This window comes from Sitophilus oryzae, unplaced genomic scaffold (assembly GCF_002938485.1).
Source record: "Sitophilus oryzae breed Bouriz unplaced genomic scaffold, Soryzae_2.0 scaffold_1586_pilon_pilon, whole genome shotgun sequence".
Lineage (NCBI taxonomy): Eukaryota > Metazoa > Arthropoda > Insecta > Coleoptera > Curculionidae > Sitophilus > Sitophilus oryzae.
In genome coordinates, this window is record NW_022146265.1 from 514423 (window position 1) to 532924 (window position 18502).

At 34.0% G+C, this 18502-nt stretch overlaps 1 protein-coding gene across 1 annotated transcript; it reads left to right on the forward strand.

Moving 5' to 3' along the window:
- Positions 1 to 4109: 4109 nt before the first annotated feature.
- On the forward strand, positions 4110 to 18146 carry LOC115879762. The gene is made up of 6 exons (XM_030896749.1): positions 4110 to 4208; positions 6402 to 6602; positions 10005 to 10266; positions 13859 to 13984; positions 14475 to 14579; positions 18004 to 18146. Exons 2-6 carry the CDS (start codon positions 6431 to 6433, stop codon positions 18137 to 18139), a joined length of 801 nt encoding a protein of 266 aa, XP_030752609.1. The 5' UTR covers positions 4110 to 4208; positions 6402 to 6430; the 3' UTR covers positions 18140 to 18146.
- The last annotated feature ends 356 nt before the right edge of the window (positions 18147 to 18502 follow it).

Genomic DNA, 18502 nt, shown 5'->3' on the forward strand with positions numbered 1-18502 from the left:
AAAACCGAAGTCCATTCAATATACACTGATTTTTGTAAAGCCTTTGATTTGGTGGATCACGAAATTCTAATAGTAAAATTACATGCCTATGGTATTCGTAGTCCCTTATGTGATTTTTTTAAATCGTACATTACAGGCAGAACCCAGCAAGTGAAAGTAAAGGGGAGTTTGTCCAATCATTATGCAGTTTTCTCTGGAGTACCGCAAGGTTCCCATCTTGCACCAATTTTATTTAGTATCTTTATAAACGATATAGGAAATAATTTTACTAGTCGATACTTATTATTTGCAGACGACTTAAAGATTTACCGGGACATAAAAACTATTTCAGACTCTATGGAACTGCAGAGTGATATTGATCTACTCAATGACTGGTGTGTGGACAATAAACTCAAACTAAACATTAATAAGTGCTCTTTTATTATTTTTATTAGGGGCGAAAGTAAGTTTGATGTAACGTATACTATTAATAACACCAACTTAATCAGAGTGTACACTGTTAAGGATCTTGGAATATCGCTTGACTACAAATTAAATTTTAACAACCATTATGACAATTTAATATCGAAGGCAAACAGGAATTTGGGGTTTATTTTTAGAAATACCAAAGATTTTTTAGACCCGTCCTCAGTAATAACATTATATAACAGCCTAGTAAGATCATCACTAGAGTACTCTTCCATAATCTGGATGCCACATTATGAAACACATAAAAGTAGATTTTTCCAAATTGAGAAAAAGTTTTTAAAATATATGAATTTCTTCCTTAGTAAGAATAACATTCTGTTGAATATGATTGAGACTTCAGAGTATCTAAACTTCCAAAAGTTGGAGCTTAGATGGGATTATCTGGCTGTATGTTTTTTCTACAAACTAATATCGAATCGTATCGATTCACCAGATTGTTTGGCAAATTTCGACTTTCACATTGCTCCAAGACATCTGAGGTCACAATCGTTGCTGCACTTAAGAACATATTCAACTTTTTATGCACAAAATTCCCTGCAAATAGAATTTCCAGAAGTGTGAATGGGTACGACTTGGATTATTTTAGTAATTCCTTAAGTATATTTAAAAACCGTGCTAGAAATGTAATTGTTTTCAAGAATGAATTGTAGACTAGGCTTGGCCTTTGTTATTTTTTTCTCATTATTATTTTGTTAGTTTATGGAATCTATTATTTCTGTATTTTGTATAATTTTTGTATTATCTATTATCTATTCAAATTGTATTTTTTGTTGAATGCCTCTGGCGTTTATGAAATAAATAAATAAATAAATAAATATAATATATATTTTTAATGCAGCAAATGCATAAAGGACAAAAAAACCCAACTTATATTAAATTAAATTTTGTGGTACTTTTTATAGGAGGGCCAATTTTCGCGTGTTTTACAGGGTTTTTTGTTTATCGGCAGAAGTACAAAGATGCAGTTTTTGCATTACATTGCTATGCTACTTTTTTATGAAACTAAAAATGGTATACACCAGTAAACACCAACTAAAAATGGTATAAACCAAAAATGGTATTTGTTCTAGCCCTCTTAGTTTCTGAAATACAGGGCGAAATTGAAACTGTTGCATTTTTCGACTCTCCTCATATCTCCGACATTATAACTTATCGAAAAGGTGAAAATCCAGCTCCATATACCGGGTGCGTCTCAAAAGTGGCTTACCCCTATAAACTTTTTTATTTTTTAGATAAAAAAACGAGGTTTGGTATGGTAGTACATGACATAAATTAGGACTGATTAGCGTATATTCAATTATTTTTGGCCACTTCCTGTTTCACCGGAAATAAATACATTTGATTTTTAAATGGCACCCTGAGTATTTTTTTACTTCATTCGATAGAAAATGACACTCTGGATAGAATGTCATATCATATTATGTTAACTTCTGACATTTTCGCTTAAAACAAAATTGTATTTTAAATTTTAATCTAGAGCGCCATGGCTGTGTTAAAAACACTAATTTTTAATCAATGAGCCTTGGAAAAATAGATTTGATCGTCTAGTGTTTTTAGTGTCTTGCCCTGGCCGGTTAAACAATGCCCAAATCGTATTTTTAATCATAATATCTCAATTTTTTCAAATGAAACAAAGGTGGCTCATTAGCATATTTGAAAAAAGCATTTTTTACAAATAACTTGATACTTGATATCTCGAGTCAAATTGTTGTTAGGAATTGCATGTTACAATCAGGGGGGTGACAGTGAAACAGGAAAATTGGAAACAGTCATTAGTGTCATTCCTGTCATCTCCTGACGACAAGTATGGCCGCCTAGACAAGGACAGCAATGTTTCTCTCTAACTATTGTCTAACTTCACAGTTTAGAATTGACAGATTTCAGAGACAACTTCAGATTTGTTCTAGAACAAATTTCGACGCCATTTTAATTCTCTCCGTTTAGTTTTGTTTTGTAAATTCAATTTGATATTTCGGCAGAAATTTATAAATATAAAAGTAATGAAGCATATAAAATATATATTACATGAAAAGTCCTGGAGAAAAAGACGTTTCTGCAGTACTAGGTATGTCCCATGTATATTAAAAATAGGTAGTAAATAAACACTATTTCTGTAGTTTTTAGATGCAAGAAAATTTTGTTATGTTTATGATCGGCGATTTTTTTGAAAATGGAAACAATTTACAGCAAGGTAAGATCATTTTTTAACTATAGCCAACATGAGTTATCTCCAGTATGTGCGATTTATTGTCAATAATGCAATAAATCTGACTGATACAATCCGATTGTTATCCGACTAAAAGTCTCTTTTTGCTTCTTTTGATTTATTTTATAAACCCGGTCTCTTTGGGAATAATGGACGCTTTTTTTAAACAGTAGGTATATTTGTATTTTATACCTACTGATATTTTTATTGTTAATTTTAGTATAAAAAAAAATTGTTTTCTGTTTTCAGGTTTTTGTATAAGGCTCCCGTTTTCATGTTCCTGCCCCCGTTTTCTGTCCCTGATGGCTGTGAATACGTGTATTTATTTACAAATTACTGTAAGTCATGCTTATACCTTACTAATTTACGTTAAAATTGGATATAATTAAGTAATTGCTGTTGAAATCATTCAATTCTTTATTTTTTATATATATTTAGTCACGTTGTCTCATATTTCAAATAAATATGTTTGAATAAAATTTTGTTTTGTTTTATTTATGATAAGAAAGAGTACAAAATACATTTAAACTGAAAGAGGGCCCGCCATTGAATAACCGGAAGCGGAAATAAATACGAAGCCATCATGTCAACCTGTCAATTGGAAAATTATTCTCCAGACGACAACGAAGGCTTTCGGTGGCGTATCGTGTTTCCACGATTTAACACAGAGTTGACACTTCTTTCTAGTTAATTATTTTAAGGTTACAATTTCAAATAAGCCATATTCGAAAATGTCAAAAGTTGACATACGATATGTCATTCTATTTAGAGTCTATCTATCTATCGAATAAAGTAACAAAATATCGAGAGTGTCATTTAAAAATCAAAAGTTTTAGTCAATTCCGGTGAAACAGGAAGTAACCGAAAACAATTGAATAGGTATGTCAATCAATCCTAATATATGTCATGTACTAATATGCCAAATCTCGATTATTTATTTGAAAAAATAAAAAAGGTCCAGGAGTGAGGTCCAGATTCTTAGTTAAGTATTAATTATACAGCGTTTCAGTAAATACATTTTTTGGTAACACATGGTACATATTTGTTAAAGTTATATTAAAATCAAAAATTAGTATTTTAGCTTCTAAAGTAAAGGAGATTACGTTAAAAGTTACACTAAAGTTAATATTTACTATCGAACTAAAGCTTGCAAACTTAAGAAAAAAAGAAAACATTTGCTTAGAATACGCTTATATTTTTTATAAACATTGGTCTTGCATATTTTAACGGTAAAGGTAAGGTTCGTCGAGCCAAACGTCTCTATTAATGACGTACGCTTTAGTTAATTTTTGTCTTGAACAGTAACAATTCAATTCATTCATATCATATTTATTGAAGTTACGTATATTAATTGAGTACAGATACTATACTATAATGTACGGCAAAAAGTTTTATATACTGGTTGTAGCGATTAACCTCGCAATCTATATTAATATTGTAGCATCGGAAAATATAGAACCAAAACATAATGAGACAATTTTATCGAGACAAAGACGTTATTTGGTTTTTCCTGAGGGTAGTTCGTTTCAAGTGGGTATGTATGCTAACAGCTACCAGGTGTGGTAATGCAATAACAATCTTAACAAACTTTAACAAAAAAAATATATTTATTTAAACATAAAAACTTAGCAATATATTCCATAGGAATTAAGTTTGAACGTAAGAATATGACACCATTATGACACCTTGGTCTTCATGACAAAAAGAGTTGTCAAATTGGTAAAAATTGTATTTTTATTAGGTACCTTATGAATGACTACAATATGTATCAAAAACAATGCTAAACAATTTTTATCTTAACTGGCAATGGAAGTATATTTTTTTTCCTAATAATGTGTGTGTCCTCCACGGTTTCGACGCACTTCTGGCACACCGACTTGGCCTAGACTGAACGAGGCTCCGCATAATCTCTTGAAGAAAAGCGTTCCACTTCTCTCGAAGATTTTCTCCCAAAGTTTGAAGATCTGGTGCTTGTGGACGTCTACTCTTTGTAGTCTTCCCTTTAGTAGGCCCCAAGTGTGCTCAATAGGATTGAGATCAGGGTTATTAGCAGGCCAATCCATATTTGTGATATTGGACTCTTCAAGGTATCGAGTACCTAACTAAATACTTTTGCAGTATGAGGCCTGGCATAATCCTGTTGTAAGATGAAATCTGGACCATGTTGAGCAGCAAATGGTATAACACATGGTTCAAGAATCTCATCTCTGTATCGTTTAGCATTAATTATGCCGTCTAGAAAGACATGCAAGTCCGTAGGCCCATTTAAAGTTATACCTCCCCATACCATAACGGAACCTCTACAAAAATGAATTGCTTCTCTGACTGTTGTGTCCAGATGCCGTTCATTCGCCATTCACCCATCAACATGCCGTTCATTCTGTAAACCTCCGCCTTGGATCATTATGACTTAGTCGAAAACGGGACTCGTCCGTAAAAAAGACGTGCCTCTACTGATCCACGCCCCAGTGAAGATGTTCTTAAGCCAATATCCTCCGTGCCCTACGATGATTAGCAGTTAAATGCGGCACAACAACTGCTCGCATTAACCGGATGTTAACTTCATGCAGCCTATTTTTTATAGTCTTAGTTGAAATTCGAGTTCCTCTGACAATCGTAAGAAGATTTTATAGGTTTCTTGCGGTAAGTGTTCTTTTACGAAAAGCGGCTTGAACAAGATACTGATCTTCCCGCCTCGTTGTCCGCCTTACTCGTTGAGGATATGGTTTGGAGATCACAAAACCATATTCTCTGTGTCGATTCCATAGTCTGGAAATGGCTGATTTTGTAACATGAAAAAGCTGCGACACGTATCGTTGGGACCCACCCTCCTGCAATAAAGTTGTGGCTCTGATGACTTCTTCAATATTTAAACGCCTTCTAACACCGTTTGGTCTTCCCAAAACATCAAAATTTGCCATATTTAACACCGATTTTGACGATCAAGAAGGCAAAATCGCACTAAATAATAAACTTTTTGCATGAAAAAAAAACAAAATTGTTCTGATGATATGCTACTATAAATATACGGAGATCAGTCTATAAACATAGTAAATACAGTTACACATATTGTGATTCTTGATTCGTTTTGATTAGTTTATAACAGTTATTATTTACATCAACAAAACTTATCTATTTAACAGAACTTAAGGGATATAAAGAACCATTATTACCACTTTTCCGTTCAAAATATTCTAATAAGCTTGCGGTTAGTTTTTTACAACGGCTGTTAAGCTGCTTCGGCATCTTGCACTACATAGCTGTGACACTTAACACTACAAGCGGTTCTAAAAAGAACAATTTTTGACTGCGAAGTCTGCTAGTAAAAAATTTAAACTTAAATTATCACAACATAATTATTCATTTAAACCCAAAACTTGTAATACAAAACTAAGTGTCAAAACGAATGAAAATGTCAAGAACTAAGCAGAGCTACCACCTGAATCGCCAGCGGGAAGTTTAAATTCCAGTTAGTCAGTCCGGCGCCGAATATGTCCATTGGTTGGCAAAAATGAATTTAATAATTGTGCCCTTGATGACGTAACTAAAAGTTTATTTGGTATCGCTTACATAATTACACAGTTACAAAGTTGTTGTGTTACAATTTTGTTTTGTAAGTTAGAATAAAAAATTAACATACACCTATAAATAAATAGTCACATTGGAGACTTACATTTAACTGTTTAATTCTCTAGATCCAAACAATTCATTGATTGTTTTTAAACAGTATTCGATTTGACGTACCCGTCAGTTGGAATGGGAAACTTGTTCGTGTTTGGCAACACGGCAGCCATGGCATGGGAACTACCTTCGACTCCAATATTTTTGGATAAAAAGTATCTTAAAAAAGAGGAAGAAAATATGGAAACGACAACTACAGAAAAGCCAATTGAATATGTAGAATATCCAGAAGATGCAGCTCAATACGGTAAGTTCTAAAATTTTTACTTATACTTACTGCCATTATTCGCTGACTAGTATTTGACACGCATCAGAAGATGGTTACGCAAGGCATTTTCTTTCATGAACTTTTCTGTGACTGTAAAGCCAGATACGTGATCTCTCTTCCGCACTCCGGACATTCAAAAATCTCATTACTTTGTTGCCTCTTTACTTTTTGGTTGTCGTTGTTAACTGAGTTTATAATTCTTCTCCATTGCGTTCTATTGTGCGCTGGTTCCTCCCACTGATTCTGCATGCATGCTTATCCCCTTTAAGTTTTTATGGAAAATAATCTTGTACCTTTTGGGTTATCCACCCGGCTTCCTCATACCTCCATAATGCGTGTCTGGGAGTTTTTTGACATGAGAAATTTGATTTTGATGTCAATATGACTTCTACTTGTAGAGGGCGCCACCTACATATTTTTTAACTAGTTTGAAAAGTAATTACTTTTCGTTCTTACCTGTATAAAACTACTGAGTAATTATATATGCATTGGGCGCATTCAGTAAACACACCGGTATTAACCGGTAAAGACCCAAGTAGCATCTATCTGACTTCGAACTAAATCTGACCTGAAGCGACGTCAGACTTTGTGCAAATTTAGGTCGGGTGCTGGTGATACGACCTGTGACGTCGCTTTCCTATTAAAAGCGACGTCGTTGGATCCGAGTCGGTAAATCCAACGATCTGTCGACGTACAAAATAACAACGTACCATTTTTATTAATTTCCCAACGTCGTTCCCACGTTGGCTTGACGACGTACATATACTTGAACTAGCCCGACGTCTACCCGTTGTCCGAATAGGATACGTCTCACTGATAATCCCTAAAGTAACGTCCAATTATATTTTGTTGTATTTTATGTTCATATTTATAACCTAATTTACGTATCTCTATTTACGTCAGTAAATACAACCCATTAAGTAGCATTTGCGACCTAATGAACATCATGAACATAACCTAATAAAAAGTTTTTGTAAACAAACTTAATTTTTTTATTATGCCTAAAAAACACTAAAAAGGCATTTAGACATTCATCTACATTTACAGAAAGAGGTCGAGGCTTTTGCAAAATAATAATAGTAGTAGTGATGTCTTGCCTCCACCCGTAAATGCTTTTTATCCGGAAGAGATGCTGCATTACACTGGTGCATCTTAATTTCATTTTTTAGCTTAGGAAACTAGCAGACCCCATCCTCCTCCGACATGTGAGGTTAGGCTTAAAAAAGTGGCTGCCCATTTTTTTAAGGAGAAAACAAAAACTAAAATATAGTTCCACTAATCACTGATACGCAAAGTGAGGTTACGTGGCGTACGTTGGAATTATATAAGTCATAATATGATTGCCGGTCGTCCGGTTTGATGACTTCGGTCGTGTGAGATGACTAATGTTCGAGACCCTGTCGGAATTGGTATATTGGTAGTTCATATTAAGTCGGACACAGAAATCCGCCATTCTTAACACGTATCCGATTGTTAGCCATTTTAAAATCGTTTTTTGTTTTTAAAATTTATATTCACATTTCGATTTCTAGTAGAATAATATTGATAAGGTTCAGTTTGGGGAGAACCACAGTACAGTTTTATGATTAAACCAGCTAGAAAATTAAAAAAAATATTTTGCGAGTTACTTTTTTATAGATATTTTTATTTCATAAATCTACCTAATTTTGAAGGCGCTCGTTGTTTTCCGGAGTATTTTAGTCAGATATATCAAGAAAGTGACTTCCGTTGACAAAACTGATGTCTGGATTAATGATTCAGAATTATTATAATATGAAATTAGATAGGCACTTATAGTTCTATTCGAGGAGTGATTATGAATCCATTTGTAATTAGGTGGTTTGGTTAGGTTTTTATGTATTCTTGGTAGCGAATATGAAACCAAACGTAACGTAAGTGCTTAGCGACGAATTTTAAGTGACTAAAATCCAACGTAATATGACGTTGGTAATTGGTAGAATTACATTCCCTATTAGGTCAGATACCGACGTCGAGGCGACCCGAATCTGTATTCTCCATTTAGGTGCAAATAAGGGTCGTCAGGCGGTCGAACCGACGTTGGTACCCGACGTCGGGTTTATTGAACGCGACGTATACCCGACGTTAGATAACATCCAAATGCTACTTGGGGACCTATCGATAACTTTTTATTGAACGATTAAATTACCGGTATGTAAATAAACCGGAAACAAAATACGGTAGGCTCTCAAGTGATCGGTGACCACAACCGGTGAGTTACCATTGGCATTCACTTTAATTTTCTGCACCGGTGGAGTAACCGGTGTGCTTACTGAACGCGCCCATTTACAATGTTTTTTACATATAAATGGTCTCTTGGTAAAAATCGCTACAAGTAATGGTTCCCGAGATATTTGGAATCGAAATTTTCAATACCTGTCGTCATTGACATAAATTAAACATATTGAATAAATAGTTATTAGACTGAAATAAAAAATGTGAAATGTTTTTTGTGCCAAAAGTTCAACAGAAACTGTTTTATCGTCATTTTTCCGAAGAAAAATTTATGATTTATTTAAAATATAAAAAGTTCCCAAATTTGTTATTTCAGTCAAATAACTATCTACTCAGTGTACTCAACATGTTTTTTGGGCAAATATCTTGGGAACGGTTGCTCGCAGCGATTTTTACCAAGAGCCATTTTTTAGGTAAAAAATTACGGAAATGTATATTTTTTTTACTCAGTAGTTTTTGTACAGGTACGTACAAAAATGTATTACTCTTCAAAACAATTAACACACATGCAGGTGGCGCCCCCTACAAATAGGAGTTATATTGACATCAAATTAAAATTTCTCATGTCAAAAAACTTCCAGACACCAATTTTCATCCACATATCGACGTTACTTCAGAAATTATTTGGAAAAAATCGAAATAAATATAAAACTTCTTCACCCTGTATCTCCAAAACTAACCATTTTAGGACATACATTTATACGAAGTTATTTTTATTTTATTTATTTCTATCTGCAGAATATGCTGCCCAAGTTTCCGGAGTACAGTTCGGACCACCTTGTATTGTATATATTGAATATTCAATTGTATATGAAACATGAAACTATGACGTTCTACTACATTGTTATAATAGCTGTTTGCTGATATTGTGTATTTCTACAGTGCTTCTTTTGAAAACAGTTTCTATGTTGGTTTTTATTTTTTCTCGTAGAATAAAAGTAAGAAATGCGTTTTCAAACATACTTGACTTGTCTATCTCTTAATGAACAAAACTAAACTCTCTTTGTTCAAACTCTGTGTTAACTCAAATCTGTATAGTGATGTTTTCTACATGAGCTCGACTGATCTTGGAGAAATGTTTGAAATAAAATAATCGATAACTCGCTACGCCTTGATCTTATTTTGCAGGTTTGCAGTCTTGGCACGCCCCATTATTATCGCACGACTCATTAAGTCCTCCGCAATCAACAGGATGGCAGAGTAAAATATCCTTAGAGCCCGAGTTTGAACCGATGCAAATAAATAGGGCTCCTGTTAATTCGTATTTCAACCCTTTCGACGAATACGTTCAACCGAGTTGGGGAAAGAGTTTTCCCGATGAGCGTAGGCGTTACGAAGATTCGCAGCGAAGAGGGCCGGATAATATTTGGACAAGTTTTGAAAATCGAAGGTAATATTAAAAGACAAGTAACTAAACTATTTATTGTAAATATGAGAATATCGATGACATATACAGGGTATCCCAATATTCCATGATTAGAATGGTCACTAACGGAATTAGTACTGGGAGAATTGTCAGATCAGGGACTTGGAACACCCTCAAAAAGGAAATACCACTCCTGCAACTCCCAGTGGATGATATGCCAAGAACGTACAACTTTGACAAACATGTCAATGTAGTATTGAGCAATAAGAAGGATTGGAAGAGAAGCAATGAGAAGCAATGAAAAAGCAAATAATCTAGCTAGAAAAGGAGCGAACACTCCACTAACTGGACCAGAACCGTTCTGCTTTCCAAGTGGTAACCAACTCAAGGCGGAACTCAAGAACTTGGAAGATTCCATCCGCAACCTGGAATGGAAATCTTGCAATGGTCTAAGACACTCGAAGAAGTTTCTGAGGGCTTATGATCAAGAAAAAACACAGATCTTCCTGGGTCTGAGTAAGAACAATCTTCGGATTGTCACGGGGTTTTTAACAGGACACTCTCTCCTCAATGAACACCTCAGTAGATTGAAACTAAGAAGAAACGGCGAATGCAGATTCTGTGGGAAAGATGAGGAAACACCAGTACACCTCATCACTGAGTGCGCCGAGACGACAACCATTCGTGCCATGAATTTTGGTACGACTGATATTGGAGATGGAGAACTACCCTCTATAAAACCGTCCCAGATACTGGCTTTTGTCAAAGCCCTGGGACTGTATGATGAGTTATGATTCAAGAAAGGGGGACACAATGGATCTGTAAGGTCGAAGTGATTAACCCCCCTCCCACTCATTCTAAATTCTAAATTCTAAATATGAGAATATCGATGACATATACAGGGTGTCCCAATATTCCGTGGACATGAAACTACTACTATTTTTGTCAGCTTTGGAAAAACATTTGTTTCCTCAAAAAGTATGCATGGTGGCGTTTTTTTATAATAATAATAGCTCTCGTATATAGCGTTTAACGCCTTGGGAGTAGCAAGGTACAGCTTGATATACTAGAGCCGTTCGGTATACAAGGAAGGTAATGTGGCTAGCACTACGCTTCAACCGCCTATTATTACGTCAGGATTGTGAATCCCAAGTACTCATTTAAGGCTGAGTCGACCTAGGTACCCCAACTATTTTTATTTTAATAAAAATAGTCGGCTGATGAAATGCCGGGTGTGGGAATCGAACCCACACCTTGAGATTGGTAGACAAGAGCCTATACCTCTACGCCACCGGGCACCTTTTTTTACAAGAGACAAAAAATGTAGTAAATACTAGCGGGACCATTTCACGAAAAGAAAATCTGTTTGGTTTGGTGGAGTTGGAAAATTGTTTACACTAAATTTATGTAGGAGTGAGGGTATTTTTCACCCTTCCCGTACATTTTCATGATTTTTGTGAAAGTCAAATAGTCACCCAAAATCTCAAATTCAAATCGGAGTAACGGTTCTTAAAATATCTTAAAAAAAGTGTTTATTTTTTTAAAGTTTGATGCCCTCTATCGGATAAACGAAGCACTTTTGTATAGAGGTAAATTGTGCCCAATGAACTTATTTTGATTCCAAAAACACGTAGTAGTTCTATGTCCAGGGAATATTGGGACACCCTGAATATATAGGCTAGCTCCTAAAATTGAGCAAAACTAAATTTGGATTTGCCTATACAGGGTGTCCCAGAAATAAGTGGAAGTATTTTAACTGGTAGTATAGTTCAACCCCAGAAACCCGCCTATGAAGTTTTTTTCGCGAAAATTTTTTGAAATTTTTTTTGGAAATTTTTTTAGTTTTTAGTTAAAAACATAATTTCTTGATAAAATGGCAACATAGGTAGTAGATTAAATTTAAAAGAAATAAAATCCAGAAAAGATCCAGTGGTTCTCAAAATTTTAGCAAAAAGTAATTTTTTTGGAAATTTTCAAAGTAAAATAACTCCGTTATTTTCGACCACCTATCGAGATCTACCACCCCTTAAAATACTTGCACTTATTTCTGGGACACTCTGTATAGTCGTGGTCTATAACTAGGCAAAGTATAGTCGTCGCACTCACCATAGTTTCATAGAGATATATTTAGGAAAATATGAGTTCACAATAAAATAAAATAAAAAAATTGATCATCGAGTAAAAATTTGCTTGAAAACAGAATATTTTCACATTTCGTGTAAGTAACAATTAATTCTTCTTTATCTGAAAATCTTCTGATGGGAAGAAATGCGGAAAAATATATAATGACAAATTTTTATATTATTATCTAATTCAGAGATTTTCTACAACTTTTTTTGAATTTAAAACAAGTTTACTTTTAGCATTAATGTGTTGGTTTTGTAGTAATATATTGGTTAGGTGATTCTCATTGGATAACTAATACATTGAACAACACATTGTACTAAATAATAAAATAACATATTTAAACTTCAATAAAATTGCTAATTATAGAAATTTCGAAAGAGAAAAAAAGCAAGAGCAATGAAAAATAGCATCACTACTTTCTCATGTAATAAAAGAATAATTATTTAGTTATTGTTATACCGAGTCCCGAAGGTACCGAAAGAACCGGAAATTAATAATTTCGAGTCCTGGTTCTTTGATATCTCAAAAGAACCGGGAATTTCCGGTTCTGAACCCTAGTTACCTTATCAAGAAATTATGTTTTTTAACTAAAAACTAAAAAAAAATCCAGTTTTTTTTAAGAAAAAAAAATTGCGCAGAAAAATCCTTATATTTCTGGGATCAAAATATATACCCCTAAAAATATTTACCCCTAAAAATATTTGCACTTATTTAAGACTCACCCTGTATAGGGCGATTCATGGTTATGGTACGTTATAGCGTTTTCGGAACAGGAGCTATTTTTCGGAACCGATAATTTCGGTACCATGCCTCTAAGGAACCGGGATTTCCAGTTTTTTCCGGTACTAGCAAATTTTTGTTCAATGACGGTGCAGTTCGTTGAACAGCATGCAAGGGATGGTTGTCAAAAGTAAAATCGATAAAAAATTAAGGTTTAAATGAAAATAATATCAAAACATAGACATACATTAACTCATTTTTTGTCAATCCGTCTCTGTGCTGGGACGCAGCGCTCGAACCTCGCAAGTCGACGGACGGAACTCAACTGAAACGCTCTGCAATCTGCCGATATTCGATAGATTGTAAAAACTGGCAGAAAATATTTGGGAGAGTGCAACTACTCTTACTATTATTGTACCACTAATTCTAATTAGCATTTTTTATTAAATATATTCTAATATTTTATGAAATAATGATATTTACTAATTACTTTACTAATTTCAATATAACTTTGTCTGACTTATTAACCGTTGCGTTGTATTATTATTAAGTTAAACCTAAAAATTCCTCGATTTAATCTATTCAAATACTGATATATTTTACATTTAATCTGAAATTTTGTTCTTCCATTTCTAAAAATATCTCTAATATATCCTTTGAATTGCAACCTTTCTACAGACATTCTCCTTTTTCTCTACTTACCTTTCCTTTTGGAAAGCCCTATATGGAATCCTCGCATAGCTATAATGTGTTTCAATTTGATTTTCAGATTTCCCATCCAAAGGAAACCTATAATGGATAGAGACAATATGCAATTCAGAAAATCTGTGTTCCACCACGTCCATAGGAGGAGTCGAAGAGAATTATATACGAAGATTGAAAAATTTTTGGACGCGTAAGCTTTCTTTCTTTTTCCCCTTACTTATATTGTAGTTATATCTTAAAATATACATTTTTCATATATTATAATAATTTTACATTTCTCGTGTTAAAAGAAAGCTAAAAAATTGAGATTGTCACTATCGACTATACCAGGTGATAAAAAATCGCTTAATTAAGTCGAATATAAACTATATTTAATACCAATTAAATTTTTAGTTACATAATCGAGGGCGCGATTTTTAAATTCATTGTTGTACTTTAGCTTAAAAAATTTTTAAGCTAAAGTAATTTAGAATTTTTTAGAAATATGTATGTCTATTCAACATAAAAACAAGCAAAAGATTCTACAAATTCACTTAACGTTTCTTTCTGACAAACAATTTTTTTTTTAAAATACCAAAAAATTCGAAAAGATATAATCGAAAAATGGTCAATAGTAATAATAAACTTAAGTTTCAGGAATTTAAGTAATTAAATTACATAATTATAATTAATATTTTTAGATTAACAAAAAATGGAAAAATCTGCATACTAAAAGCTATATGTCAGGTAACTAAATCGGAAGGAAAAGGAACTATGGTTCAAGAAATAATTAAAGCAATTTTTAAGTAAGTTAAAATATTTTAAAATAATAATTGCCTATCTTATTATACATAATATTTATGGTTAACTTTTTCTTGGTATTTGGTATATTTTTAATAATACAATGGAATTAGAATTATAACTTAATATTTTAGTTGTGTTCCAAAGTTTCGATCACATTTTGATCTTTCGCAAGGAACTACATTGAAAAAAATACACACATGGCCAAAATTCTTGCATAGGTATATCGTTTAAAAATACACGGAAGGGAATTTAAAGAATCTTTTTTATACATAGCTTTGATAATCTGTAATAAACATTTTTTTGATAAAATGGATATGGTAAACAATGTTTATCGTTCAAACTCAATATTATTACAAATTCTTGCACATTTCGATTTGTGGTTTCTTGGGTTTCAGAAGAAATTTGACCATTGTTTTGGCCTTAAAGTGCTTAGAAACATTATTTCACAGTTTAATAGAGTCAGAATAGTAACACTGTCTCAACAGGGCTACCGTCAAGTTGCAATAGCAGAAATTGTAGGAGTTAATCAAAGTGATGTTTCGTGAATATTAGAAAAAATCAGGGAAACAAACGAGGTTACAGACCGGCCTGGAAGAGGTAGAAAGAGAGTTACAATTGCTGTGCAAGACCATCAAATATCCCTAATTGCACGACGCAATCCCCTGCTTTCTAGTACTGCTATTAAAAATGAGTTAGCTCGCCCTTAAAGGAGTAAATGTTTCAAGAAAGACCATAGCAAGAAGAGACTCCATGACAGAGGATTACATTTAAGGAAGCCTCTACGTGTTCCAAAGTTTAACTTACAGCACAAAATTACGCGACTACAATGGGCTGAGGAGATGAAAGCGAATGGACCTAATTGGAATTTCGTCATGTTTAGTGATGAATCAAGAATAGGCCTAGTGTCAGACTCGCGACGAACTTTGATCTGGAGAGCATCTGAAAGACGAGCACGCTTGAATGCAGCTGAACCCCGTGTCCCGTTTCAAGGGAGAAGCTTTATATTATGGGCAGGTATAATACACGGAGCTCAAACTCCCCTTGTTTTTATTGATGGCAGAATGACAGGTGTCTCATATCTTAGAGACGTTTTAGAGCCAATTGTGCGTCCATTTCGAGGGGCAGTGGGGGATGAATTGGTTTACATGGACGATTAATGCTCCTCCCCATCGCACTATAGCGGTTCGCGAATTTTGTGATGAAGAGGGTATAAGAAAACTGTGGTGGCCACCGATGTCTCTAGATATGAATGTGATCGAGCATGCTTGGGACATGCCAAAAACGCCATATTGCCAAAAGGAATGATCCCCCCCCCGTACCTTAAATTAATTGATAATTGCTGCGCGCGAAACATGGGAAACCATTCCTCAACATCTTCTGGACAACTTAATTGAGAGCATGCCACGTCGTCTCACAGCTTGCATTGAGGCTCGAGGAGGCAATATAGACTATTAGTATATATATATAAGAAACAATTAAAATTATTTTCAATATTTCTGTTTAAAATAAAATTTATTTTTGTTGATTTTCACTCATTATATGAAATAAAATTATAATAACAGCCTAGTTGCACTTGATTTTTAATTTTATATTCTTCTCTTCTTCTCAGCCATTACTCATCCACTGCAGAATGTAGGCCTCTCTCAGTTTCTTCCACTCGTTTCGATTCTATGCTCTCCTCATCCAGTTCTTACCGGCTACGGTTTGGATATCATCAGTCCATCTTTTAGGAGGGCGGCCGACTGGGCGTTTTGCTAGGCGTGGCCTCCAACAAAGAAGTCTTTTTGCCTATCTTTCCTCGGACTGTCTGGTCAAGTGTCCTGCCCAAGACCATTTAGAGTTAGCTATCCTCTCTATCTCCGTCCGTTATCCTCGTCTGTCGGCGAATGTCTTCATTTCTAATGTGGTCGCGAAGACTGATACCCATCATGGCTCTTTCCATAGCTCTTTGGCTCACTCGCAACCTGTTCACACTTCGTGCCGTCATCGTCATAGTCTCCAAACCATAGGTCATGACAGGCAAGACGCATTTGTTGTAAACGTCTCTTTTTAGGCTATTTGGGGTTTTGCTTTTGAATATAAAGTTAAGTTTACCAAAAGCTGCCCATCCGAGTTTGATCCTTCTAGAAATTTCGGTTGTTTCATTTTCCTTGCCGAGTTTTATGGCATGACCTAGATATATATACTCTTTAACGTTCTCAATCCTTTGTCCATTAACAATAACTTGCTCTTCATTTTCATTTAGGGTTTTAGTTTTAGACAAATTCATTTTTAAACCTACTTGCGCAGATCTGTGGTGAAGTTGTTCGAGCATTGTTTGAAGTTCTTCGAACGATGAGGCCAGGACAACGACATCATCAGCGAAGCGCAAGTGGTTAAGCATTTTATATTAGTTAGTCGTATTATATTAGTTAGTCGTAAGCCAATATGTCCAAAAATATAAAAAGAATCATATTAGGTCCAAAATAAAATTAAAATATCGTTATATGCAATAATTTTTGCCATGTGTGTTATCTACGTTATACATAATATTACAGTTTCGTTTCAAAAGTGGCTTACCCCCTATAACTTTTTTATTTTTTCAGATAAAAAACGAGATTCTGGTATGTTAGTATATGAGATAAATTAGGATTGATTGACGTATTTGTTCACTGACGTCCTCTTCCCGGTTTCTTCTTCCACACTTTGTTCATTGACGTCCTCTTTCACCGGTAATGACAACAACTTTTGATTTTTAAATTATATTCTCGACATTTTTTTACTTGAGTTGATAGAAAATGGCACTCTGAATAGAATGGTTTGTCAACTATATCATATGTCAACTTTTGAATTTTTTTTTAATTTCAAATTTGAAATTGTAACATGCGGTTCATAACGACCATTTGACTCAAAATACCAAGTGTGTGGTACCAAATTATTCGTAAAAAAATCTTTTTCCAAATATGCTAATGAGCCACCCTTGTTCCATTTAAAAAAATTTGGGATATGATTAAAAATGCGATTTGGGCATCTTTTAATCGGCCAGGATAAGACACGAAAAACATTAGATGATCAAATCTATTTTTTCAAGGCTCCTTGATTAAAAATTAATGTTTTTAACACGGCCATGGCACTCTATATTGAAATTTAAAATTTCAATGTAGTCATGTAATAGTAATTTCCGTTGAGACAGGAAGTGAACAAAACTAATTGAATACGTCGATGAATTCTAATTTATGCTATACAGAAAGAAGTTATAGAGGCGGTGAGCCACTTTCGAGGCGCACCCGGTATATACTATATCTACATCCCATTTTTCGTATACGTCTAACATTACGCACATTTACAATAAATATACTTACTGAAAGAAATTTGTTCTAACAATACGCTGTATAAACAGTCTATGTTGGATTATTATTAGCTGAGCTAACTAATCTGTTTACTTAGGGTAAAACCTCATGATTTATATCCAGACGAAGACCACTATGATCAAGCTGCCAACCTAAATCACAATTGTGATGAATTATATCCAGAATGTGAAGGCCACGTTCTTAGTAACCTGTTCAAAAATGTCGGCAAATAATAAATATATCAAAAACGTAACATGTGTTTTATTATATTGTTTAAATTAGAATTAAATAAATTACTAACTTATAGACTATTAAAGTAAATATAGTACGTAAGATTTAGCATAAGAGCATGGTATATCTGCATTCTTTTCGGCTTAATGAATCTGTCATAAAAAATCTATATTTGGAAAAATAATACCATAACCAGATTTCAAAAATCACTCGGTATAAATTACGAAATTATGGTATTGTTTGGATAGAAACCTTATGACAAATCCCTCTGACACTGAAAACAATACACCGCATTCTACTTAGAAAAACTATGGATTTGGTATAAAATTATAACTGTAGGAACCTGTTGCCCCCCTCATACCAAG

Excerpts from the sequence above, each read along its gene's own strand:
- LOC115879762 (XM_030896749.1), top strand. The coding sequence starts at position 6,431 with ATGGGAAACTTGTTCGTGTTTGGCAACACGGCAGCCATGGCATGGGAA. Across the intron at positions 13,985-14,474 it reads ATTGAAAAATTTTTGGACGC|ATTAACAAAAAATGGAAAAA; the intron begins GTAAGCTTTCTT and ends TAATATTTTTAG. Across the intron at positions 14,580-18,003 it reads ATAATTAAAGCAATTTTTAA|GGTAAAACCTCATGATTTAT; the intron begins GTAAGTTAAAAT and ends CTGTTTACTTAG.